At 40.7% G+C, this 19,235-nt stretch overlaps 1 protein-coding gene across 1 annotated transcript in view; it reads left to right on the forward strand.

Annotated features, from left to right (window-relative positions):
- Window positions 1–338: 338 nt before the first annotated feature.
- The window catches only part of LOC310989381 (protein tweety homolog 2-like), a 29,673-nt gene continuing 10,776 nt past the window's right edge, over window positions 339–19,235 (forward strand). Inside the window, exons 1-5 of the mRNA XM_083976417.1 lie at window positions 339–518; window positions 4,235–4,407; window positions 8,991–9,102; window positions 13,962–14,182; window positions 18,433–18,528. Coding sequence (XP_083832543.1) covers window positions 390–518; window positions 4,235–4,407; window positions 8,991–9,102; window positions 13,962–14,182; window positions 18,433–18,528 — 731 coding nt within the window. The 5' untranslated portion in view covers window positions 339–389. The remainder of the gene's footprint in view (window positions 519–4,234; window positions 4,408–8,990; window positions 9,103–13,961; window positions 14,183–18,432; window positions 18,529–19,235) is intronic.

The following is a 19,235-nucleotide window of genomic DNA, read 5'->3' on the forward strand; positions in this document are numbered from 1 at the left end:
TAAATTAAGCTGGCCTGGCCCACTTGACTGGGAAGTGGTTGTCACGCCTTCTCGGTTGAAGGAGGAAGGTTCACATCGTCACTGGATCCCGTGTCTCACATACAAACGCTTGGCCCTCATCGCCTCACTAAAGGCTGTATCATACAGTACGTAGTAGTTGCGCAACTCAACAGTTTACACACAACTATGGGAACCGGAGTGGGAAGTAGTACTTGTCATCCTTCTGAAGGTGCCATGGCAAATGAAGAACTTCCGTTTTAACCATCTGTGATATATACTTTTTTTTTTTAAATCATTATTATTGTTGTTGTTTTTTCCCGCACACAACTTGGGAATATCAGAGGTCACAGAGAGTTGGCGGTTCGGTGGATTTTCCCCCCCGAGCAGGAATGGCCACTGTAAGGCTCGAATACGTTGCTCCGTGGTGGACGTACTGGCTGCACAATTTCCCACACTTCAGTTTCTTTTTCCAGTCGATCGACAACACTTTCAAACCGGAGGAGGCGAGCTACCAGCAGGTTAGTAACTGTGCATGTGCGTAAAAGCGCACGTAGTTTCCATTGAATCTCACTAGAAAAGAAAGATGAAGAAATAGGTCCTGTTGTGGACCACAGGCTTTCAAACACAACGCCGCACAGTACTGAAATGTACAGTCAAACGAAAAGTGGTTTTAGACTGACTGTTGGGTTGAATGATGAAAGCATTTTGTTTTGTTTTTTTTGCTTTTCACTGTTTTCTGTGAAGCATCAGTGTAGCTCACTCACGCAGCAAGTGTCAGGAAGTAGAGAGCCCACACTGTGCTGCTGCAGTCCTCACATGATGACACATGACCTGTATTAACTAAGCTGGCTATGAAGTGGTCAAGGTGGTAAACAACTATGTGAAGTATACTGTAAAGTATATCCAAGGATTATGCACAAATGCGTTCTCTGTCCTTTCTACTCTTAAACACTCAGCCTCATCATGAGTCCCCCAAATCTCCCCCACTATATTTTATCATGCAATCCTCACTGTATCCACAGCTAAACCTGCTCATTCTTACTCCCTGAAGGAGATTATTGGATTTGGCTTTTTTTTTGTTCTCACGTGAATATTTTCATTGAAGTGAGATTTGATTGTAAAAGAAATGACTAAAATGTAGAAACAACTGTCCCAGTGTATAAAACAAATCATGTATTATAATTTCCCCAGAGTACATTTACGCAGCCATTAGAGGCCATATCAATGTTCCAAACTGTCATGTTTAGTGATGGGGACTGACTGCGGGCAGCAGGACTGGAGTCATTATTTTATAAAATAGGCTGTATGATGGGAATAGTTTTCCATCTGCAGTCCATCACCGCGTTACGCCTTCATGTTATGGAGTTCATTTTCTTCTCTTTTTGTCTCCTTGACTCTTCTTTTATTCTTGGTTTAAGATGTTTGTCTACAAAATATATTGGATTCTTCCCCAGGCGGTATATTGCAATACAAAAAAAAGTCTCATCATATCACAACCTCGTAGTCTGACAGCCATAAATTTAATTAAAATCACTAATGGCATTCATATAAGTCAAACCATTAACACTGTGTTATTTAAGTTTCTCCAGAAAGTAAAAGTTTTGAATTAATTTGTTGTGCAGCAGAAAACACTGTTTCCAAACACAATTAAAACATTCATGTGGAGTTTGGAAATAGTTCTTACATCCATTATTTTCAAGGATATCTTTCAAAATTCAACAGTAGGCCCTCAAAATATGAGCTGAATTTATAGGTGTGTGTGGGTGTGTGTGTGTAAGTGCATATTCAGACGGCACAGCATGTTCCCCTTGCCCCAGGTCATTTATGAATACAGAAGCCATTACCACAAACCTCCCTGCTCTGACTTGCATCCTTCACTGTGCCTCTGTCTTAGTGCATCAAGGTCTGTCTGGGTCACTGATTCCCAGCAGCGTCTCACAGACTCAGCTGAGCAACAGTCAGTGAGGAGGAGTGAAAGGTGCCATGTTGGTATCACAGAGACTGCTGCTATAGTCTGTAGGCTGGACACAGCCTGAAAATGACTCATGTTCTTAAGTCGACATGCCAATCAGTCGTGTTTTAAGGAAAGTGGAAAGTGCAGAGCAGCTACAGACACATTTCCTAAGGCTTGCTGTTTACTGTTTAATTAAATTAGACAGGCATCCATACTTAAGCCCCTTTTATACAAACATCCTTTTGAGAAGATAATGGATCAATGACCTTCTGGTCAATGAGCATTGATACTGCTGTTGTTTTTCCGTCTCTCTTTCCTTCTCTCTCTCATGCATCCTTTGCCTTGTTATGGCAATGCAGCCGGTGGAAATTGAAGTGCCTGCATGTCTAATTACAAAACAATGGAGTGGAAAATTAGAGGAAAGAGTGGGTCTAGCAGTATTGTGCTTATGAAGGGCCTGAACTGAGTAATAGTGACAGGGAATGTAACCGTAGACTCTACACACAGTGTCTCATGGCTTGTCCACAGCGTCCCGACGAACCAGTGATTAACAAATCATTCATGTCATTAAGGTTGTGACCCAGGTGCAAGTTCAGGCAGGACAGGTCAGCTGGCACAGTTTCTGTATTGACGTATATGGTGGAAAGTGCAATTGATGTTCTTTCACTGTATAAAATGTCAACTGTGTCTTTCTCCTGTGCGGTAACATTGAAATTGCTCCTTAATGCTTAAGATCATCTTAGTGTTCAAAGTAATGTACAACAACATTAGAGTCACTATCATTATGTGTTTTTCATTCATTCAGGACATTGTTGTGCGTCAATGTCTGATTATCTACTTGATTACTTTATTTTCCTAATTGCAGTATACTAATAGCTAACATACCTGATGTGGCATAAAATGAACATTACTTAGCACAATATAACTTGAAAGAGAGTTTGAGCAATGGAGGACTTTGTTAGAATATGCAAAAGAACGTAATTTATATTCAGTCACAGTGTCAATGTCGTCCAAATGGAATAATTAGTCACAGTCGTCGTAGTCAAGGAATAGCTCTGTTAAGTCAGCTAGAGCCAGACTCTTTGAACTTGTGGGCATTAAAAACTTAAGTGCAAATTATTCGCAAGTAAAATGAAGGTCATGATTTTTGCTCGAGTGAACAAACAAATCAAATGTTGTGAGTATAAACGAACGGAAATCTTCTTAATTAAAAACCACCAGGGATGCTCCAGTCGAGATAGTTTGATTGTGATACTGATGCCACACTCAAAGAATCAGCAGTTGCCAGTACAAAGTGCGTGTGCAGCAGCCAACACAGCAGTATCAATGATTCAGGATTTATGTTTGTGTTAGTCACGTAACGACAAACAGATCAAGCGATGTGTTAGGAAGTAAGCTGCTAAAAACCGTAAGCAAGTTTGCTCGATTTATGACATGACATTTATGTTAGAAAACAAACGGGATTCACAACTAGTTTTAGTCATGTAAAACTCCCCCAGTATGATTTGATACAAATAAACACTGTCATTTTTATTGCTCATTCTGTATCTGTTTATTTACTATCTGGCAACAACAGGAACCGCTGCTCCGAAGAAAGTAAAACTTCAGCTTCACATGGATTTATCGGGAAATAATCTTTCATACATAGTGTTTAATGTGCAGAGCGTCCATATACAAACAGTAGCCTACTAAAATTGTATTTCCTCTATGTTTTCTATATCCATGTTCTTCTGTTTCTCTTGATCCTTCAGGCTTTAAATATTTTGTACACTCAGAAATCACAAGACTGAATGAAAGCCACTGTGTCACATGATACTCCCCTCCCACTGCCTCGGATCATTGCTGTTTTCCTCTCAGCCTCAGTCCAAGTTCTGCTATTGCACTTGGCAAAAAAAAAGAAAATCTAAAATTCTCTGTGAGCTCTCTTTGCCCCAAGACCACCTGCTTCTATGATATCTGCTGTAGGCAGCAGTCAGCAGTAGTAATGTGGATGAGGTAGCTTCACACCAGACTTGAAAATACTGTATCTTTACACACAGAGAGTAGTTTGATAATGGTGGTTTGGTTTCAATCAGGCTGTCAAACTTTTGGGTGGTGGGGTCACACTGCCTGACACTCGGAGGTCTCGTATAATAGCCAGGTGTCTATTTAAGGATACATGTCGATATAATCTGCTGAAAAATCCTCTGTGCATTTGTTTCTGTACATCTTGGTATCGACTTCCGCTGACTGTATTTCTGTTTTGTTGCACCTTTCCTCTCTCTACTCTTTCTGCCTCAGTCTTTGATACTTCTAGCATGTATTGGTGCAGTGGGCCTCGGTCTGAGCCTGCTCATTCTGGCAGTATACCTGGTCTGCCTCTGCTGCTGCCGCAAGGACATAGATGATGACACCAAAAGACCTGAAACCTGCTGTGTCAGCTGGGCTGCCATCATCACAGGTCTCATCATATGGTGAGTCTGAATGGTTAAATAAGAAAATAACACAATGGTTTTTCATCTTGTACCACAAAACATATATGAAACTTTCTTTTTTCTGATTAAATTACCTAGGGGCTTTGGAAAAACACCAAAAAACACCAATTGCTTTAATGTGCTTCAGCTAGTTACCTGGTAGATACACGTTGTTGTGTGTATAGATCTATAGAATACAAAAAGGCTAGTATAGCTGCTGTATTTCTGACTGGTCACGTCATCAGCAAGCCCCGATCAGCTGCTGGCAAAGTGATGAAACTACTTAAATCCCTCAGCTGACTCTTCAGCTGATCTACACCCGCCAAAACTTTGAGTGCTATTTACTTAGCTGGGTCTGCTCAGATGCTCTATCAGACTAGCGCTGGCTATGGTCTTTGTTTTTTTCTTTCTTTCAATTTTTTTAACAACATATTTCTTATGCTTTGCTTCCCATACTTTTGCAATTAGTGGAAGTATTATGCTTGCTGTTGTAGCAGGTTGTATTCTGTAAGCTGTTGGGGTACCGCATGTTTATGTAAGCATGAATAAGCAGGGAACTCCCAAAGCCACCATGCCACTGGACATAACTGTTTTTGTGTGTGTATGATTTAATACACTTTAATACACTGACAAAAAATTATCCTGGCATAAAAGAAAGAGAACAAATGAGTCTTCCGAAAGGCTTGATTGAATTAGCGTACGGATCTGCTTAAACTTGTGACATTTATCTAAGTGTTGGGCTTTAACTTTGTTAGCTTTCTGTGTCCATAACGAAAACCACCGCTGAAGCACACAAGGTCTGTTGTAATGCTAAGTGACTGGGCATGATGCTGTTTAGCAAAGGAGCGCTGTTTTGTCTCTGCTCAAAGCACCCATCTCTCTCTGTAGAGACTTGTTCCGATGGTCATTGCTGCATACAGCATCCAATTATATAATCCAAGCATAAATTCATATGAGATCAGCAGAAGGCATGTTTAGGTTTTGTGGTTTGAAACTACAAATTTCTACTCCATCTACAGACATTACTTATTAGCCTAATAACTGCATTTTGTCCTTGGTCTAAGATTTTGAAATTATTTCCCTGTACATGTTTTGGATACTTAAAGCAGAAGTAAGCGATCCGGTCGTTTTGGCTAACTTCGTTAGTTATCTATTGGTCCTCGTCCCTACGTCACCACATTCACACACATCCCTTGGCTGCACACACAGCCCTTCATGCCGTTCTCTCTCCTCATTGGATAAAACTTGTAGGATACAAGGAAGTATACAAGAAGTTTTCTCCTCGGCTTACAGCAGAGCAGAGTGACTGACAGACCCGTGTTTCGGACCAAACACTCTATAAGTGATTGCCGTCGGAAGATATAACTATTTAAGACTTATATTAACACAAATATTCCGCTTACTTCTGCTTTAAATTTGCTATTTGGAGCTTCCACATGGCAGTGGTCGAATTTGTTGTTGTGGGTATACTGAAACATTAATGCTTTTAAGTTGGTAGCTATGTCTGCGTATCACATAGACTACACCATTGCCACATAGCCAATATAGCATTCACTTAAGTCTACAACCAAAAAGTTCAGTATCAAACTTCATTCCTTTGCTCCCTAAGAGCTTTGCCTTTCTATAACTTCTTTTGGGAGCGTGCCTATGTTCCCTCAGCCCTATGTTCCCTCTGGACTCTCTCTACCTATCTGGACTCTATCTATCTGGCCTGTCTAGCCTCTACCTGGTCTTTTTACTAAACTTAACCAACTCCTTTCTTCATTGCCTAAACCCAACCAATGGTGGGACCAAAGGGCTAAGGGAACATAGGGCCTAATTTTCAGTGACAACAAAAGTTAGAAATGAGGGAACATAGGGCTGAGGGAACATAGGGCTGTGGGAACATAGGAATGACCCCCTTCTTTTCATATAGCTACTCAGGTTAGCATGCTAACCAACTGGCCCCAGGTTGGTCGGCCCGATCTGCCACTAGTGTCCAGTCTGCTCTGAAGGAGTCCTGAACAAATGGTGTCTTACAACGTCTTGTCTTGTAAACACAGGGATTGCTAAACAGCAGTTAATGTTAACATTGGCTATGTAGCAACAGAAACTTACAAATAGCTCCTTTGACCTAGTGTTGTGGGATGAATGGTAGCAGTGTCGTCGTGGATATAAACTTGTCACATTTCTGCAAGTTTTAGCCTAGATTTACAACATATAACACATATAATAACATAATAGCACTCTACTGCGCACATTTCGCCTTTTATTCTCTCAGGTCATGGGACTTTCATCAGCTAAAATGAGTCAAGATGTACTTTTCATGATCTAATTGTTTACCAAGATCACCCTATTATTATTATTATTATTTTTTTTTTTTTTACCATTGTTCAATTGAGTATGATAGCTTTTCAAGAAGAATTACATTCAGTTCCACAGCAGAATTTAAATGAAAAAAGGATTTAAGAGCTGTTGCACCTCCGTGGATGATTATTTCTGACCCCAGGAGAGGGAACAGAGTAAATTGAGGTTAAAGATAGAAAACAAATCTAATATTCTAAAAACCTTTGCTCCCTGTGTCAGTCTCTGTTAACCCTGATATAGTTTATTATAATAGCAACACTATGGTCTCCACAGAATCAAGGCGTTTATCTGTCATTACTTGTTCTTCCAGCGAGGCCATTCATTCAGCTCAGCTTGAAACATGATCTGAATACCGAGGAACAGTTGTCCAGTGTCATAGTCAGTGAGGTGATTCATGTCCTTGGAGGAACAAAGACACTAAAGCACTTGTATGCCCAAGTCTGTTTATTGTGTTAGTTCCTTGAACACATAGACCGCCTTGCAAACAGCCTTTTTAAACTGCCACAGAACACTCATGCTTCCCCTTAAGGCTACACTACCCATGATGTTCTGTGTCATTACCATTTTGTCTCTGTATCATTAGCGGATCTTTATTGTCACTGACGTGTCATTAGGTCAGCCACAGGGTTAATGAAGAGCTCATTGTTCAGGCCACTGTCGTTCAGCTGGAACACAAATGTCTTGAAAAGCGTAAAGCAAGCTTGTTCAATTCCCTTCAACCAGCTGAATAAAGAATTTTATTAACCACATCCATGCAATTTGGGTTGTAAGGATTACTGTAATTCTTTTTTTTTCGTTGCTCAGAACGGATTGTACAGAATATGGCCCCAGTGCCCCAAATCATAACCAGAGGGAACTTGTTTAATGGAAGAGACGCAGACTGTGATTTTCATTATGCTTACAAGGTTACAGTGACAGGAAGCTAGCTGGCAGACTCAAAAAAAGAGACATACACCATTAACATAAGCGTTCACAGTGCCACGTTGCACACAGTCTGACAGGATATATTAGATTTTCAAATAAAAACAATATGCCAACCTCAATTTGACTTAACTAATTATCTTTGTAGTCATAGTTGTGCTAAGAGAGATGGAGTTGTTAACCTGGGCATGTGCGTACCTGGCTATTTCTGTGTGGAGGGTTTTGTAGCACAGGTGGTGTTAAAAACTTTTCAATGCAGTGAGGCTAAACAACAACTAGAATTTGCTCCCTGTGTTTGTGTGTGCATGTAGTAGGCCCACTGTCCCTATCTGATCTTTCTGCCATCCGAAGAGTGATTAATGAGCTCTGTCCCCTGGTGATGGAAACAGGTCCCAAATGTGGTTGAAAGTGTTACTATAACCCCCGACCTTTGTGCAGAGTGACCTTCCTTCAATCAAGTTTGATGAAATTGTATCACTTCGCATGTCACTGCAGACTGTTAGCAGTAGGGGGGCAGTGACTCTGGGGGTTAGGATACTAATCCTCCCTATTACAGCGGCTCAGGCACAGTCACAAAAGGCTGCAGGAATGTGGGAAGTAGGGATCCTGCGTATTCCACTCGGATACTTTTTCAGATGTGGAGCAGAATTCCGATGTGGTTTTTAGCCACTGGGATAACAAATTCAAACTTACAGTTGAAAATATGCTCATCTCCAAATCTCAAAGTGTAACAAAGAGGAGTGAGCAAAACATGGAGGTAATAATGAGTAGAGGGAGAGATTGTATAGGACGGAATATGAAAAAAGAAAAATTGTCCCTCATAATTATAAAACATCCCAGTTCATGTGGTAGCTAGGAGGAAGAGAAGAGTGAAGAAAGTACAAAAGGAGAAAGAATATTCTAAGAATGCAAAATTTTGACGAGACTTCATTAAGGCATCTTGCAAATACATGCCTAGGATGAAAATTATGCATAATCGTATTTTCATAGTTAGTTATTGTATGTCTAACCAAAGATTCATTTATTTATTCATGGTTTGTTAAAAATCCAGTTGCCAGTGGCATGGTTTAGTCTGTGAATGCAGAGTAATAAAGAATAAATACAAAGCCTTTAGTGGTATGATTCACTGTATTTAAAGCCTCAACGTTTCTCCTTTGGGAATTCCTGAATAACATTTCTTTGTCTTAATTGTCCTCTAACAACCCCAGGAAATACTTAATCCAGAAGTAGCACAATAAAGCAAACAAGGAATTAATTATGTTTATTCATTTGTTATTAAAAAAAAAAATCTGAATCTGTCCTTTTTTCCCCCACAGTTCTGCTGTAGGACTGGGTTTCTATGGAAACAGCCAGACCAACGATGGGGTGTACCAGCTGACCTACTCACTATACAATGCCAATCACACATTGGGTGGCATTAATAATCTGGTGAGTGAAGCATGCCAAGCTCTACTTCTCTTCGAGCTAGAGTCATATCAGCATAAACATAAAGGTCCCATTACGAAAACAGGTTTCAATATTGTATTTTTTATAATCAAATGTGTCAAAAAAGCTGTGAAAATATGACTACTGCCATGGCATTCTTCTAGCTCTCCCATAACGAGATCACCTCCCAATTTGATCTGATTTTGATGATTGATAGGCAACACAGCTGAGCTTTCTGTGGGAGGGTGAGACTGTAAAAAAAAAAACTTGTGTTGGTTTAAAATAAATGCAGAGTGCATGCTAACGGTCAATGGCTACCTGCTAAAGGCTGCTGGAGGTTGTATGTGTGCTAACTAGCGTTTGGCCGGGCGATGAATGTTTATATAAGATTATCCAAACTTTGTGTTTTACCAATCCTGCAGCACGGCCTTCTGCCAAATCTGATCCCAGACCTTCTTATGAGCTCAGACAATCAGAGCATTTGTTGATGAAAAGTGGGCAAGATACAACATCGGCACCATTACAGAGGTGTTTCATAGACACACATAAACAGTATGGCTAAGAGTTTAAATATGAGACTTATAAATGTGGTCAGCAAAATGATTTTCATTTATATCAGTTGCAATTTAAGAATTTTACAGTTGAATCACCACAAAATGACCGCACAATAAATGCTGTAAGAAATATAGGCGCTCACTTGGCAGCTCATCTCATGCTTCTTACATTGGGGCTGTGTTTTTTGTTGTTGTTTTTTTCAATCACCATCCTCTTTTATTAGCCATGATGGCACAAACCATGATCTTTTCATGGCTTACTGTGTCACTCTGTGTGGAAACACTGATTCACAGCTGGTAGACACCACAGCTCCTCCTTTATTAATGGGGTGCGCATCTGTCTCAGAGTACCACCCCACCGTGGGGGGTTTGTATCCGCTTTTTGTCACAGTGAAGGAATTGAGGTGACTGCTGCCTCTAGGATTTGTAAATAGATTTTTTTTCCACACAACTCCTGACCTGCATTCAGGGAAGTTATTTGGGGAGGCTTAGGGAGGGGGCGGGGGGAGGGAGAGAAAAGAGGAACGTGAGCGAGGGAGTTAGAACAAGGCCCTGCAAGAAGCAATAATCACAATGAGGAAGAAGAGGATTAACGCCCATCTGCAGTACATTAATGGATGTTAAGCCTCTCCTCTATCCATCTCTGTCAGACTTACTATCTCTACTGTATGTGTGTGTGTGTGTGTGTGTGTGCATGGGCATATCAGTATCACACATCCACTTAAGGGTCTCATATGCACGCATGTTGTATTAATGTATGGACAAATGGATTTGTGTGCACCCTTTTATCGTGTACTCTCAATATCAGTGTGGATAAGGAGGGAACAGATTTAGATTTAAGACAATTGTAGCTCACGCACTGATTTCGGCGATACAAAAATGTGTATTGGGATGGATAAAGGAATGTTTCAGAAATGCACTTTTTTTTAAGGCACAGCAAGCAATAAATTCTACCTTTGTGAAGGTTATAATGTTCCATTCTTGTTGAAATTGAGTTTTTCTTTTCATTTCACTTCTGATTGACCTCCCACTTTGAAGGCAATTTGGGATATAGATACAGTTGGCCAAAGATAAGACACACCATGTCAGTAGAATGCAGTGTAATTCAGCAGCTCAACAAATGACTGTAAAGTTGAACTAATACCTCTCAACCAGAAGTGAACGTTAACCTCAGGACCGTAGGATTGATGTCAGGGCTGTTGTATTAGATTGCATTAATTTCATCTTGGAGGAACGAGCAACCTTGCAAAGGTGTGTAGTTCATATTCTCTTTTTTGCTGCAGGAAGTAAATAGAATTCAGCCATGATGATTTTTACATCCTTGCTGCTGACTCTCTCTGTGGTATTCTGCTATTGATTTGATACTAGCATGATGTAGTGTAGGATGGCTGCATGGGAACCATAGATGCCCCTCCCCAGGGGGAACAAAGGCTTTCTCACTTACAGAATCAGAGCTCGACTCGATGTAATGCAGTCCACTTACAGGGCTGATGAGCTGGCCAGCTGTCCACACCATAAAGCTAAAGCTGCTTTAGTCTGTGTTTAGTCTTGGGAGAATATACCCTTTCTTCACCGAACCCTTTGGTGTGTGTTTCTGTCAACTTGGTTTAATAGCAATTGCTTGCAGTACTTTATTTCATCAAAAAGTCTTAAAACTATGTTCTTTACTGTATTTCACTGAAACTCAACTGAGTTTATATCCGATTTTTGCAGTTAAGTAATAAGAACGTCCAAATATCTGCTTCAGGAGACCCCTGTGAGGTTCAAGCTACTATAGCTGTTAGCTCGTTAAGGCTCTTTTTATCACAAAATATGCACTCACACTTTGCAAGGGGTCGCCGTGTGTCATTAGAGGGAAAGATTTGATGAGGAGGACCGTTCTCCCTCAGCTATGCCTGATTATTCTCAGGCAAGTCTTTATTTCAGCCTTATTTCCAGCACGCGGATCGCATTATTAAGAGCTCTTCAGCTCCACCAGGAAATGCCGGATGTGAAAACATGGCAATCATCCATTCCACTTTAGTACTGTGGTTATATCTTAAATGTACTGTATACCTCTTCTGATTTGAAAGCCGTCTTGTGTGATTTTTGGAAGAAAATCATTGCCGCTTTCTGCACCATACATCAGTTCCCCATGATTGTCTCTCTCTCTTCACTGTCATATTTCCTAATGTATTACTCTGCTTGACGCTAAACCACTGTGATCATATGTATTGTCACATTGTCACAGCTGATACAGTAAATCTCAGATATATGAAATCACTGGAGGCATCAGGCAGAACAGTTCAGTTGCATGTGAAGTGGCATTTGGAGTGCTGCTGCTGCTAGCCTCAAATCAGTCAGTCTCATTTAACAGGCGTGTCCAATATGGAGAAGCCTCCTTGTGACCCGCTTTCAGTAAAAGCGAGCTTTAATCCATTTTAAAGGAAGACGGGACGGTTCAGATTAGGGAAATGCGGATCACCCAGAGCAGCTAGCTGATGGATCCCATTTCTCACACTCAGGCAGACTGGCTTGCAGATAAGATTCAGGGTGTTGTGGCAGGAACTGTGAGAGATGATGAACATGGAGGTGGGGAGTGAGAGTAGTTTACTGGCAATCACATACTCTCCCTCCCATGGGAGTGTTGGAGTGGATGGGCCTGGATCTTTGCCTCATCTTCCCATGGATACTCTTTCCTAGAAAGGAATCAGAAGCATCAGAATTTAATCAAGGGTGTTTGAAATGCTATAGTGTCAAGGAGACAGAGATACATTTTTCATCTTTTCTCACTGTGGTGAGTTTTCACCGAGTACAAATGAACAGTCTTACGCAAAATACTTGAATGCATTGAAGGAGTCATGGGTGTAATGATGGGAAAAGATGATAGATAAAGGAAGCGGGACTGCGGCAAACTGCTGCAGATTAGAGTACAGAAAACAACATCTGTTGAGAATTAGTGGAGCCTCCTACTCAGTGTAACAGTAAGCAATGTCACTGTAGTGTGTGGGTGGGTGTCATCTGTTATTATTGTGAGTTTAGGAGGTCATTTACAGCATCTTTGCTGTTCCTAGAGCCACAAATCTCTGGAAATGCAGCATCTTTTTTTTCATCCAGAATCTCCAACCTGAAGAAAAATAGTTTTGACCTTTTAGGAGATTCACTTATTTGCTTTCTGATGCACCAGAAGATCAATACCACTCTCATATTTATAGGCTATGTTGCATTTGGTTAGGTTGGCTCTGTCTAGAGGTAATCTTGTTACATCTTCTTTGTACAACCTCTTCAAAAAACACAGTGTGAAACTGCTCAGAGCTGAAATTTTGACTCTGTGGTAAAACAGCAATTTTTTCACATGTTGTTTATTTGTAGATTGTGTTTCTTGTCTCTGTGGTTAGATATGTTAACCGTTACTGGCTGTAGCTTTCTACTTAACAGACCAATGGGAATGGTATTGATCTTCTCAATTAACTCTCTGCCAGAGAGCAAACAAGTGCACTCCCTAAAATGTTAAGCTGTTCCTTTTAAAAAAGAGACAACCCTGATTATCTTCTGTGTTCTACATTTACTGATCTTTTCACAAGGAAAATGTGTGCCGCAGATGTACTGTATATGTCAAGTCTATATGATGAAAGCCTTGTCATTCAGGTCTTGAGTGACAGCTGGTTTCAGTCATACAATTTTCACTTTCGATGGCAGGTTGACCCTTTTTGTTCACATTGGCAGGGCGGATTGTGCCCTTACTGTCACTTTTAAAAGTAAATATATAAATGGGTCATGCTACTGTGGCTGTGATTCAATGAAATGTAGCTATGGCAGAGAAACAATTTCCCCCTGTCAGTATTGGGCTACAATTGACCTGTTTCCAGCTCCACTGATGCTGTGAAAGTGCGGGCGTTTACTGCATCACATTGTTTTTGTTCAAACAGAGAAGTAAAATGTATTTACTCTGCTCTGCCATGCCTCACACCTCCCCCCAACTCTGTTCTCACTATCAAAGACCCTTGTGATAACAGGTCTCCCCGGTATTGTTATCAGTATTCCACTCTAACATTGTTTATCTGAATAAAACACACGGTTGAAGAGAAAAGTTAATCTTCTCTCGAGGGAATGCTCCTTTGGTTCTTTCACCTCTCTCTATATTTTAGTCTTCTCTTCTTCAATATCCGTTTTTTATGAATTTATTTTAAGTTCCTGTTTCCTTCTGACCCTGTTTTCAATCTGACACCTCTTCACCTTCCCCTTCTCTTTTTCTGTTATTCAGTGTTTCTTATTCTCTTTCATTTCTTCCGCTCGCTTACCTTTTTTTTTATATTTCATTTTTTTCAGGTGGCAGGATCTGTTGGTAATGTGGAAACTGGACTCAAGCAGCACCTGGAACGGCTGGATGAGATCTTTGCTACAAAGTTGGAGTACCTCCAAGCTCTGCGCTTCATGCAACTGATGGTCAACAATGTCATCCGCGAGCTAACTGCTATGCCGGACATCAGCAAAGCCAACGCTGACTTGGCAGCCATTGGTGACCAAATAGCCTTCTATGAGTACTGCAGGTAGGTGGAGACTTATAGCGACTTTCCCCCCGAGGATGGTGTTTGGCATTCTTTTATTTCATCTTAATGTGGCTGAAGTAAAACTTCTACTAAATGATCCAGACTAGACACAGAGCAGATGGGATTTTATTGATATCCCTGCCAGAACACAGACCGGAAGAGCTATTTTTCCTGATTGCTAAATAAAGAAAAGCTGAAACGGAGCTTATTGCCCACTCTGTCGTTTGAGCTCTAATGCTTATTGCTCTCACAGAATGTTACGCATGGCAGAGCAGCTATTAGACCATAAATGATCTCACTCGCAGACCATTGCATACATTGATTGCAGATATTATTTCGACATTGTTTCCTCTCTGAAATTTTTTTTTTTTCAATAAGAAACCACAAATGAAATCCAATAAACATCCCAAAAAATAATAAACACAATCAACAACAAAGTAGTCAAATGAATAAAATATCCAGCAATGATTCAGGAAGGGAATGCTAATTTATGAGGCTGCTGCTCAAAAGCGTGAGTATAATTTCAGAGCTTCTGCATCTTGTTTTTTATTTTTGAGCACATTAAACTTAAAACTTCATAGTGCCTCTGCGTCGTAAAGTTTCACATTTGCAACCTGTTCGTGACTGTAAAAAGTAATTTTGAGCAAATTGGAAAGAGAGACTAACAGCAAACAGATTTAGGATTGGGATGCCACCTTCAGCGAAAAGCCTTTGTTTAGGATACGTTGCGGTCGCAGAGTTGCTCAAGGACGCACGTGTGAACATCTGAGTCGTCAAGGAGTTGATGTTTTCCCATCAAATTCCTCCCATAACTCCTGTCTGTCCCGTTATGACAGAGATTTAGTCTGAGCAAACTGCAAGGTGTAAAACTCCATTCTGAAATATGCTAAGCACTGAAGTAAAGACAGCCCACAATCACAAATCACAAATCTGTCCCAGCGTGTGACACCCTCTCTCTCTCTCTCCTTAGAGCCACAGTCATATTTATTCGGAGCAGCATCCATCCAACCAACAGAATGTCTACATTTTTGAGTCACACTCTAGCCATTATATATATATATATATATATATATATATATCAGTTAGTTCCACACGTAAAACTATTTTTCGGCAACATATCGCACAGATAGCTTTCATTTAAAATGTGACATGTCAGCATTGCTGTACACGCTATCAAATCTTTCCCCTCAAAAGTTACACGGTGTGTGTCTGTCTTCCTTACCTGTCTGCTCGCAGCAATATGATTAACAACACAAACAGTGTATAGCTTTGTTAACTTGTCTTCATGATGATTCAACTCCCTGTGTCTCTGATGGGTTGCTGTATTCACTTCGTCCTTGGTTATACTGTTGAAGATACATAACAGCGCCTCCATAATCCACCATGTTCTCGGTGGTGTTCCTGTGCTTGTATATAGATTTATCCAAACATTTCACCTTAAGAAGTGTGTATGCCTTTTGAGCTTTAACTGTAATGAAACTGTCAGAACATGAAATGTGAAAAATAATAAGTGATTTATTTAGAAGAAAAACAGAACAGTTAGTGCAAAATGAATTGAGGACGCCATGGGACGTGGTCGTCAGTTAAGACGCCGTTGAGGGTGGAAAAGAAGTTGGATGGATGAACACACAACTACAAATGAAAGGGAGCGAGGGAGACGGAGAGGGAGATGTGAGAGCTCTGACTCGGGGGTGATCAAAGGTCTCCATCCTCCAGGTACCTGCTGCATAATAGAAACAGAAAGCATCGAGTAAGAAGGAGCTGCACAGAAACACGGAAAACAGAAACACACTTGTTCTGGTTGGGTTAACCTGCTCATATAGAATGATCCTGTATTTTGATTGAAACTAGAAACGTCCAAACTTTTCATGGCTCCCTGCGCCCCGAGGACTTGTCCGTGTTAACTTGATCAGAGAGTTGAGCTTGACAGTGTGGAAATGATACAATCTCAGCTCTCAATATGAGTTGACACTGTTTTTGTCACCGAGAAATATGCTGCAAATTTATGTGCATGGTAAACTGCAGGTGATCTGGGGACACGTCCAGACATTATATTGAAAATGCATTTTAACTCTTGATTTTGCTAGAACTCTGACTTCTTTTGTGATTTGGATATTGTTATATATTTGCATTGATCAGAGTCGACCTGTCTTGTTTCAGGCTCCATGATAGTGAGGAAAGTTATACTTATATTGTAGTTTTGGGGGTGCAAAGGAAATATTGATGTTCAAAAGTGCTTCAGTGTCGGGATCCAAAACAATCTGAGAGAGCAGATGAGTCATAGTGCCTAATGTAAAACTACTCTATCTCTATCTCTATCTCTATCTCGGCCTGAGAAAAAAAACAGCTCTGTAATTTAGTTTAGTTTAGTTTATGTGTTTATTGAAAAGGGCCAATGTATATTAATCAAGCAGTTTAACAAAATGTAAATGCCCCTGAGTTAGCTGGAGGGCTGGTTTCCATTGGTAATTCCTTTGTTGGTTTTTAAGAGGCATCCTAAAATAAATAAAAGAGGAACAATAAAATACAACATTCAAAGATAAAATACACAAGACATTATATACAGTTGAAAGACAATGAGCACAAAAATCCACTCACACTTGATGCTCTTATGTGATAAAAACCAACATCAGTGTTCACATTTTTGTGTGTCAACAAGCCATTTCTTGGCATTGAGCTTATATGAATGATATAACGGATTGACTGTGGTACTGATTTCCATTGGTGTGATGCCCTGAAGGAAAAGACGGCCTGACTGAATGTAGATTATCACAGGGGAATTGTTCAGTCTCCCTTCGCTGCACCTCTAGTAGCCCTGTTACTATATTATACCAGAAGATCTGAAGTTTATGTAACCAGATAGAGGAGGGGGAGCTGAATGCAAGATCTTACTGTATATACATGTATACCAGACAGATGTTTTTGTATATGATGGGGTTTTCCCCTCTCAGCAGTTTATGCTTATTCAAAATATGACAACGATGGAATCTGAAAGGTTTTAAGTGCTTGTTTATATAATGGTTCTATGTTGTGGTGTTTGTTTGCAGTATACTGTACTGAGAGGCTGAAATGGGTCTTTACCACGGTGAAAGATTACTGTTTGAATCTAATACAAACTTGAAAGCCCAACTAAAGTATGCCAATTTTCAATCTGGCTTCTATCTGCAGCCATGCTAATATCAAGTACCCACTAATTACTTGCATGACAATGCACAAATACCCACTATTGTTTCACTGGTGTTATCTTACTGACCTATTCCTGTCATAGAGCTCATACATACATACATATTCCCACATGGCTCTCTCCGACCCAACAGCAGATCTTTCTTTGAGACTACAGTTGCCACTTTGTGCATCATCACACCAATCTCCTGGGTCTTGATTGGATTTCATGCAGCCATCGGGCTATGAACAGCCCGTGGCGGGGCTTTATTGATGAACGGCAAATTTTACGGCCAACCCAGTGCTACATGAACAAAAGGGAGGAAAAATGACACTGCTCTGTTTTCCAATATCACATCCACTCTTCCCTATTCTGTTTCTGAATCCATCCCTGTCCCTGCGCTCGGAGAAATATATCTGCAGCTCTGTTTATGCCGATATAAAGCACAGTCTCTCCAAGTGTTTCTCTCCAACTCCGTTATAATTATGGCCAGTCTAGATTTTATTTTCAAAGTCTTCTAGGGTACCTTTGTACTTTTTGGCATTGTATGAATGAATCATCCTCTCCAGTGACCTCTGTGTATACTTATTTACTACAGTATTGCAGCGGTGCTACAGCCAGTCAGTGGAAATATACAGTACCTTCAGAATTTAACTGTTTGTGTGACATGTTGAAGGTCAATGTTATTCGTCATTGCTATGAAATTTACAATGCTAGTGGGAGCTAAGAATGAGTCATAAGTATTCCCATGTGTTTGGTTGGTCAGAACACACACACTTAAAGTCTAGGCTGAGTGTAGGGCCATTCCTGTGAAGGACATTTTCAGTGCTTGAAAAATTAATGTCTATGGATTTGTGGTGTTGAATTATTAAGCCGACAGGCTGAAAATTACCTGAAACAGATGGGCTCTAACTAGGAGACACGAATGCTGATATACAGCACACACAGATCTCACACATTCAGTCTCGAACATATGTCAGGCCAGCACTTCCCGGGGCTCGTACTTGTGCATAAAGTATGCTGTCTGCAAGTGAAAGCGATCAATCAGGACTGTTATGCTGATGCTTGATTTCCCCCCGTCTCATAGATGGCTGGCCTATCTGCTATTGCTGATCACGGATCTGGTCATCTGCTTGGCCTTGTGCTTGGGGATGGCCAAACAGTCTCGATGGCTGATTATCACGTATGTATCCTAAGTGTGTATGTGGACAAATTTTCTTTTTTTTCCTCACAGTCCGTCTCTGTTCTCACATGCCCTCTGCTTTCATCACGGAGTTCAGGCAGGCAGAATAGCAGTCAGCCTCTCTGGCACCATATAGGCCACTCCATTAACAGCCCCAATAATAGCATTACATCTTCAAATGACACCGACTGTCTTTTTCTCTGCTTGCTCCTTGAGTTGCCTCATGCTCCATCCACACACACAGTTAAAAATAACCTTGCAGCATCAGACGTACATTTACTCTCAATCACACCAACTGATTGGTTCGCTACACTCGTAGACGCTCGGTCTGGATCAAAACCACTTTAGCGTCTCTCCTAAACAAGAGGAAAGAAAGCGTCGGTTCCAAACCTTTCAAATATACAGAAAGAGTAGGAGGAGGGATGTTTGATTTAGCAAATTGCAACCAGTAATTTAAACCAACAGTGATGTCTGACAAGCTAAACCCACAGTCCAGACAACCTATCCCATTTGCCCAATTTAGTGCAGGCTACGTGTCAGTGTTAGCAGATGATGCTCAGGATCTCTCTTCCCATCCTCCTCTGATGGGTCTCACTAATGCCTATTGATCACCCGAGCAGGATGAGTCTTCTCCCTTAACTAATTATTAAGTGCTCTCAGGCTACTTTATCGGTGCTTTCAAGAGGGTCCAAGGAGTGAGTTGAAGC

This window comes from Trachurus trachurus, assembly GCF_905171665.1.
Source record: "Trachurus trachurus genome assembly, chromosome: 8".
NCBI lineage: Eukaryota > Metazoa > Chordata > Actinopteri > Carangiformes > Carangidae > Trachurus > Trachurus trachurus.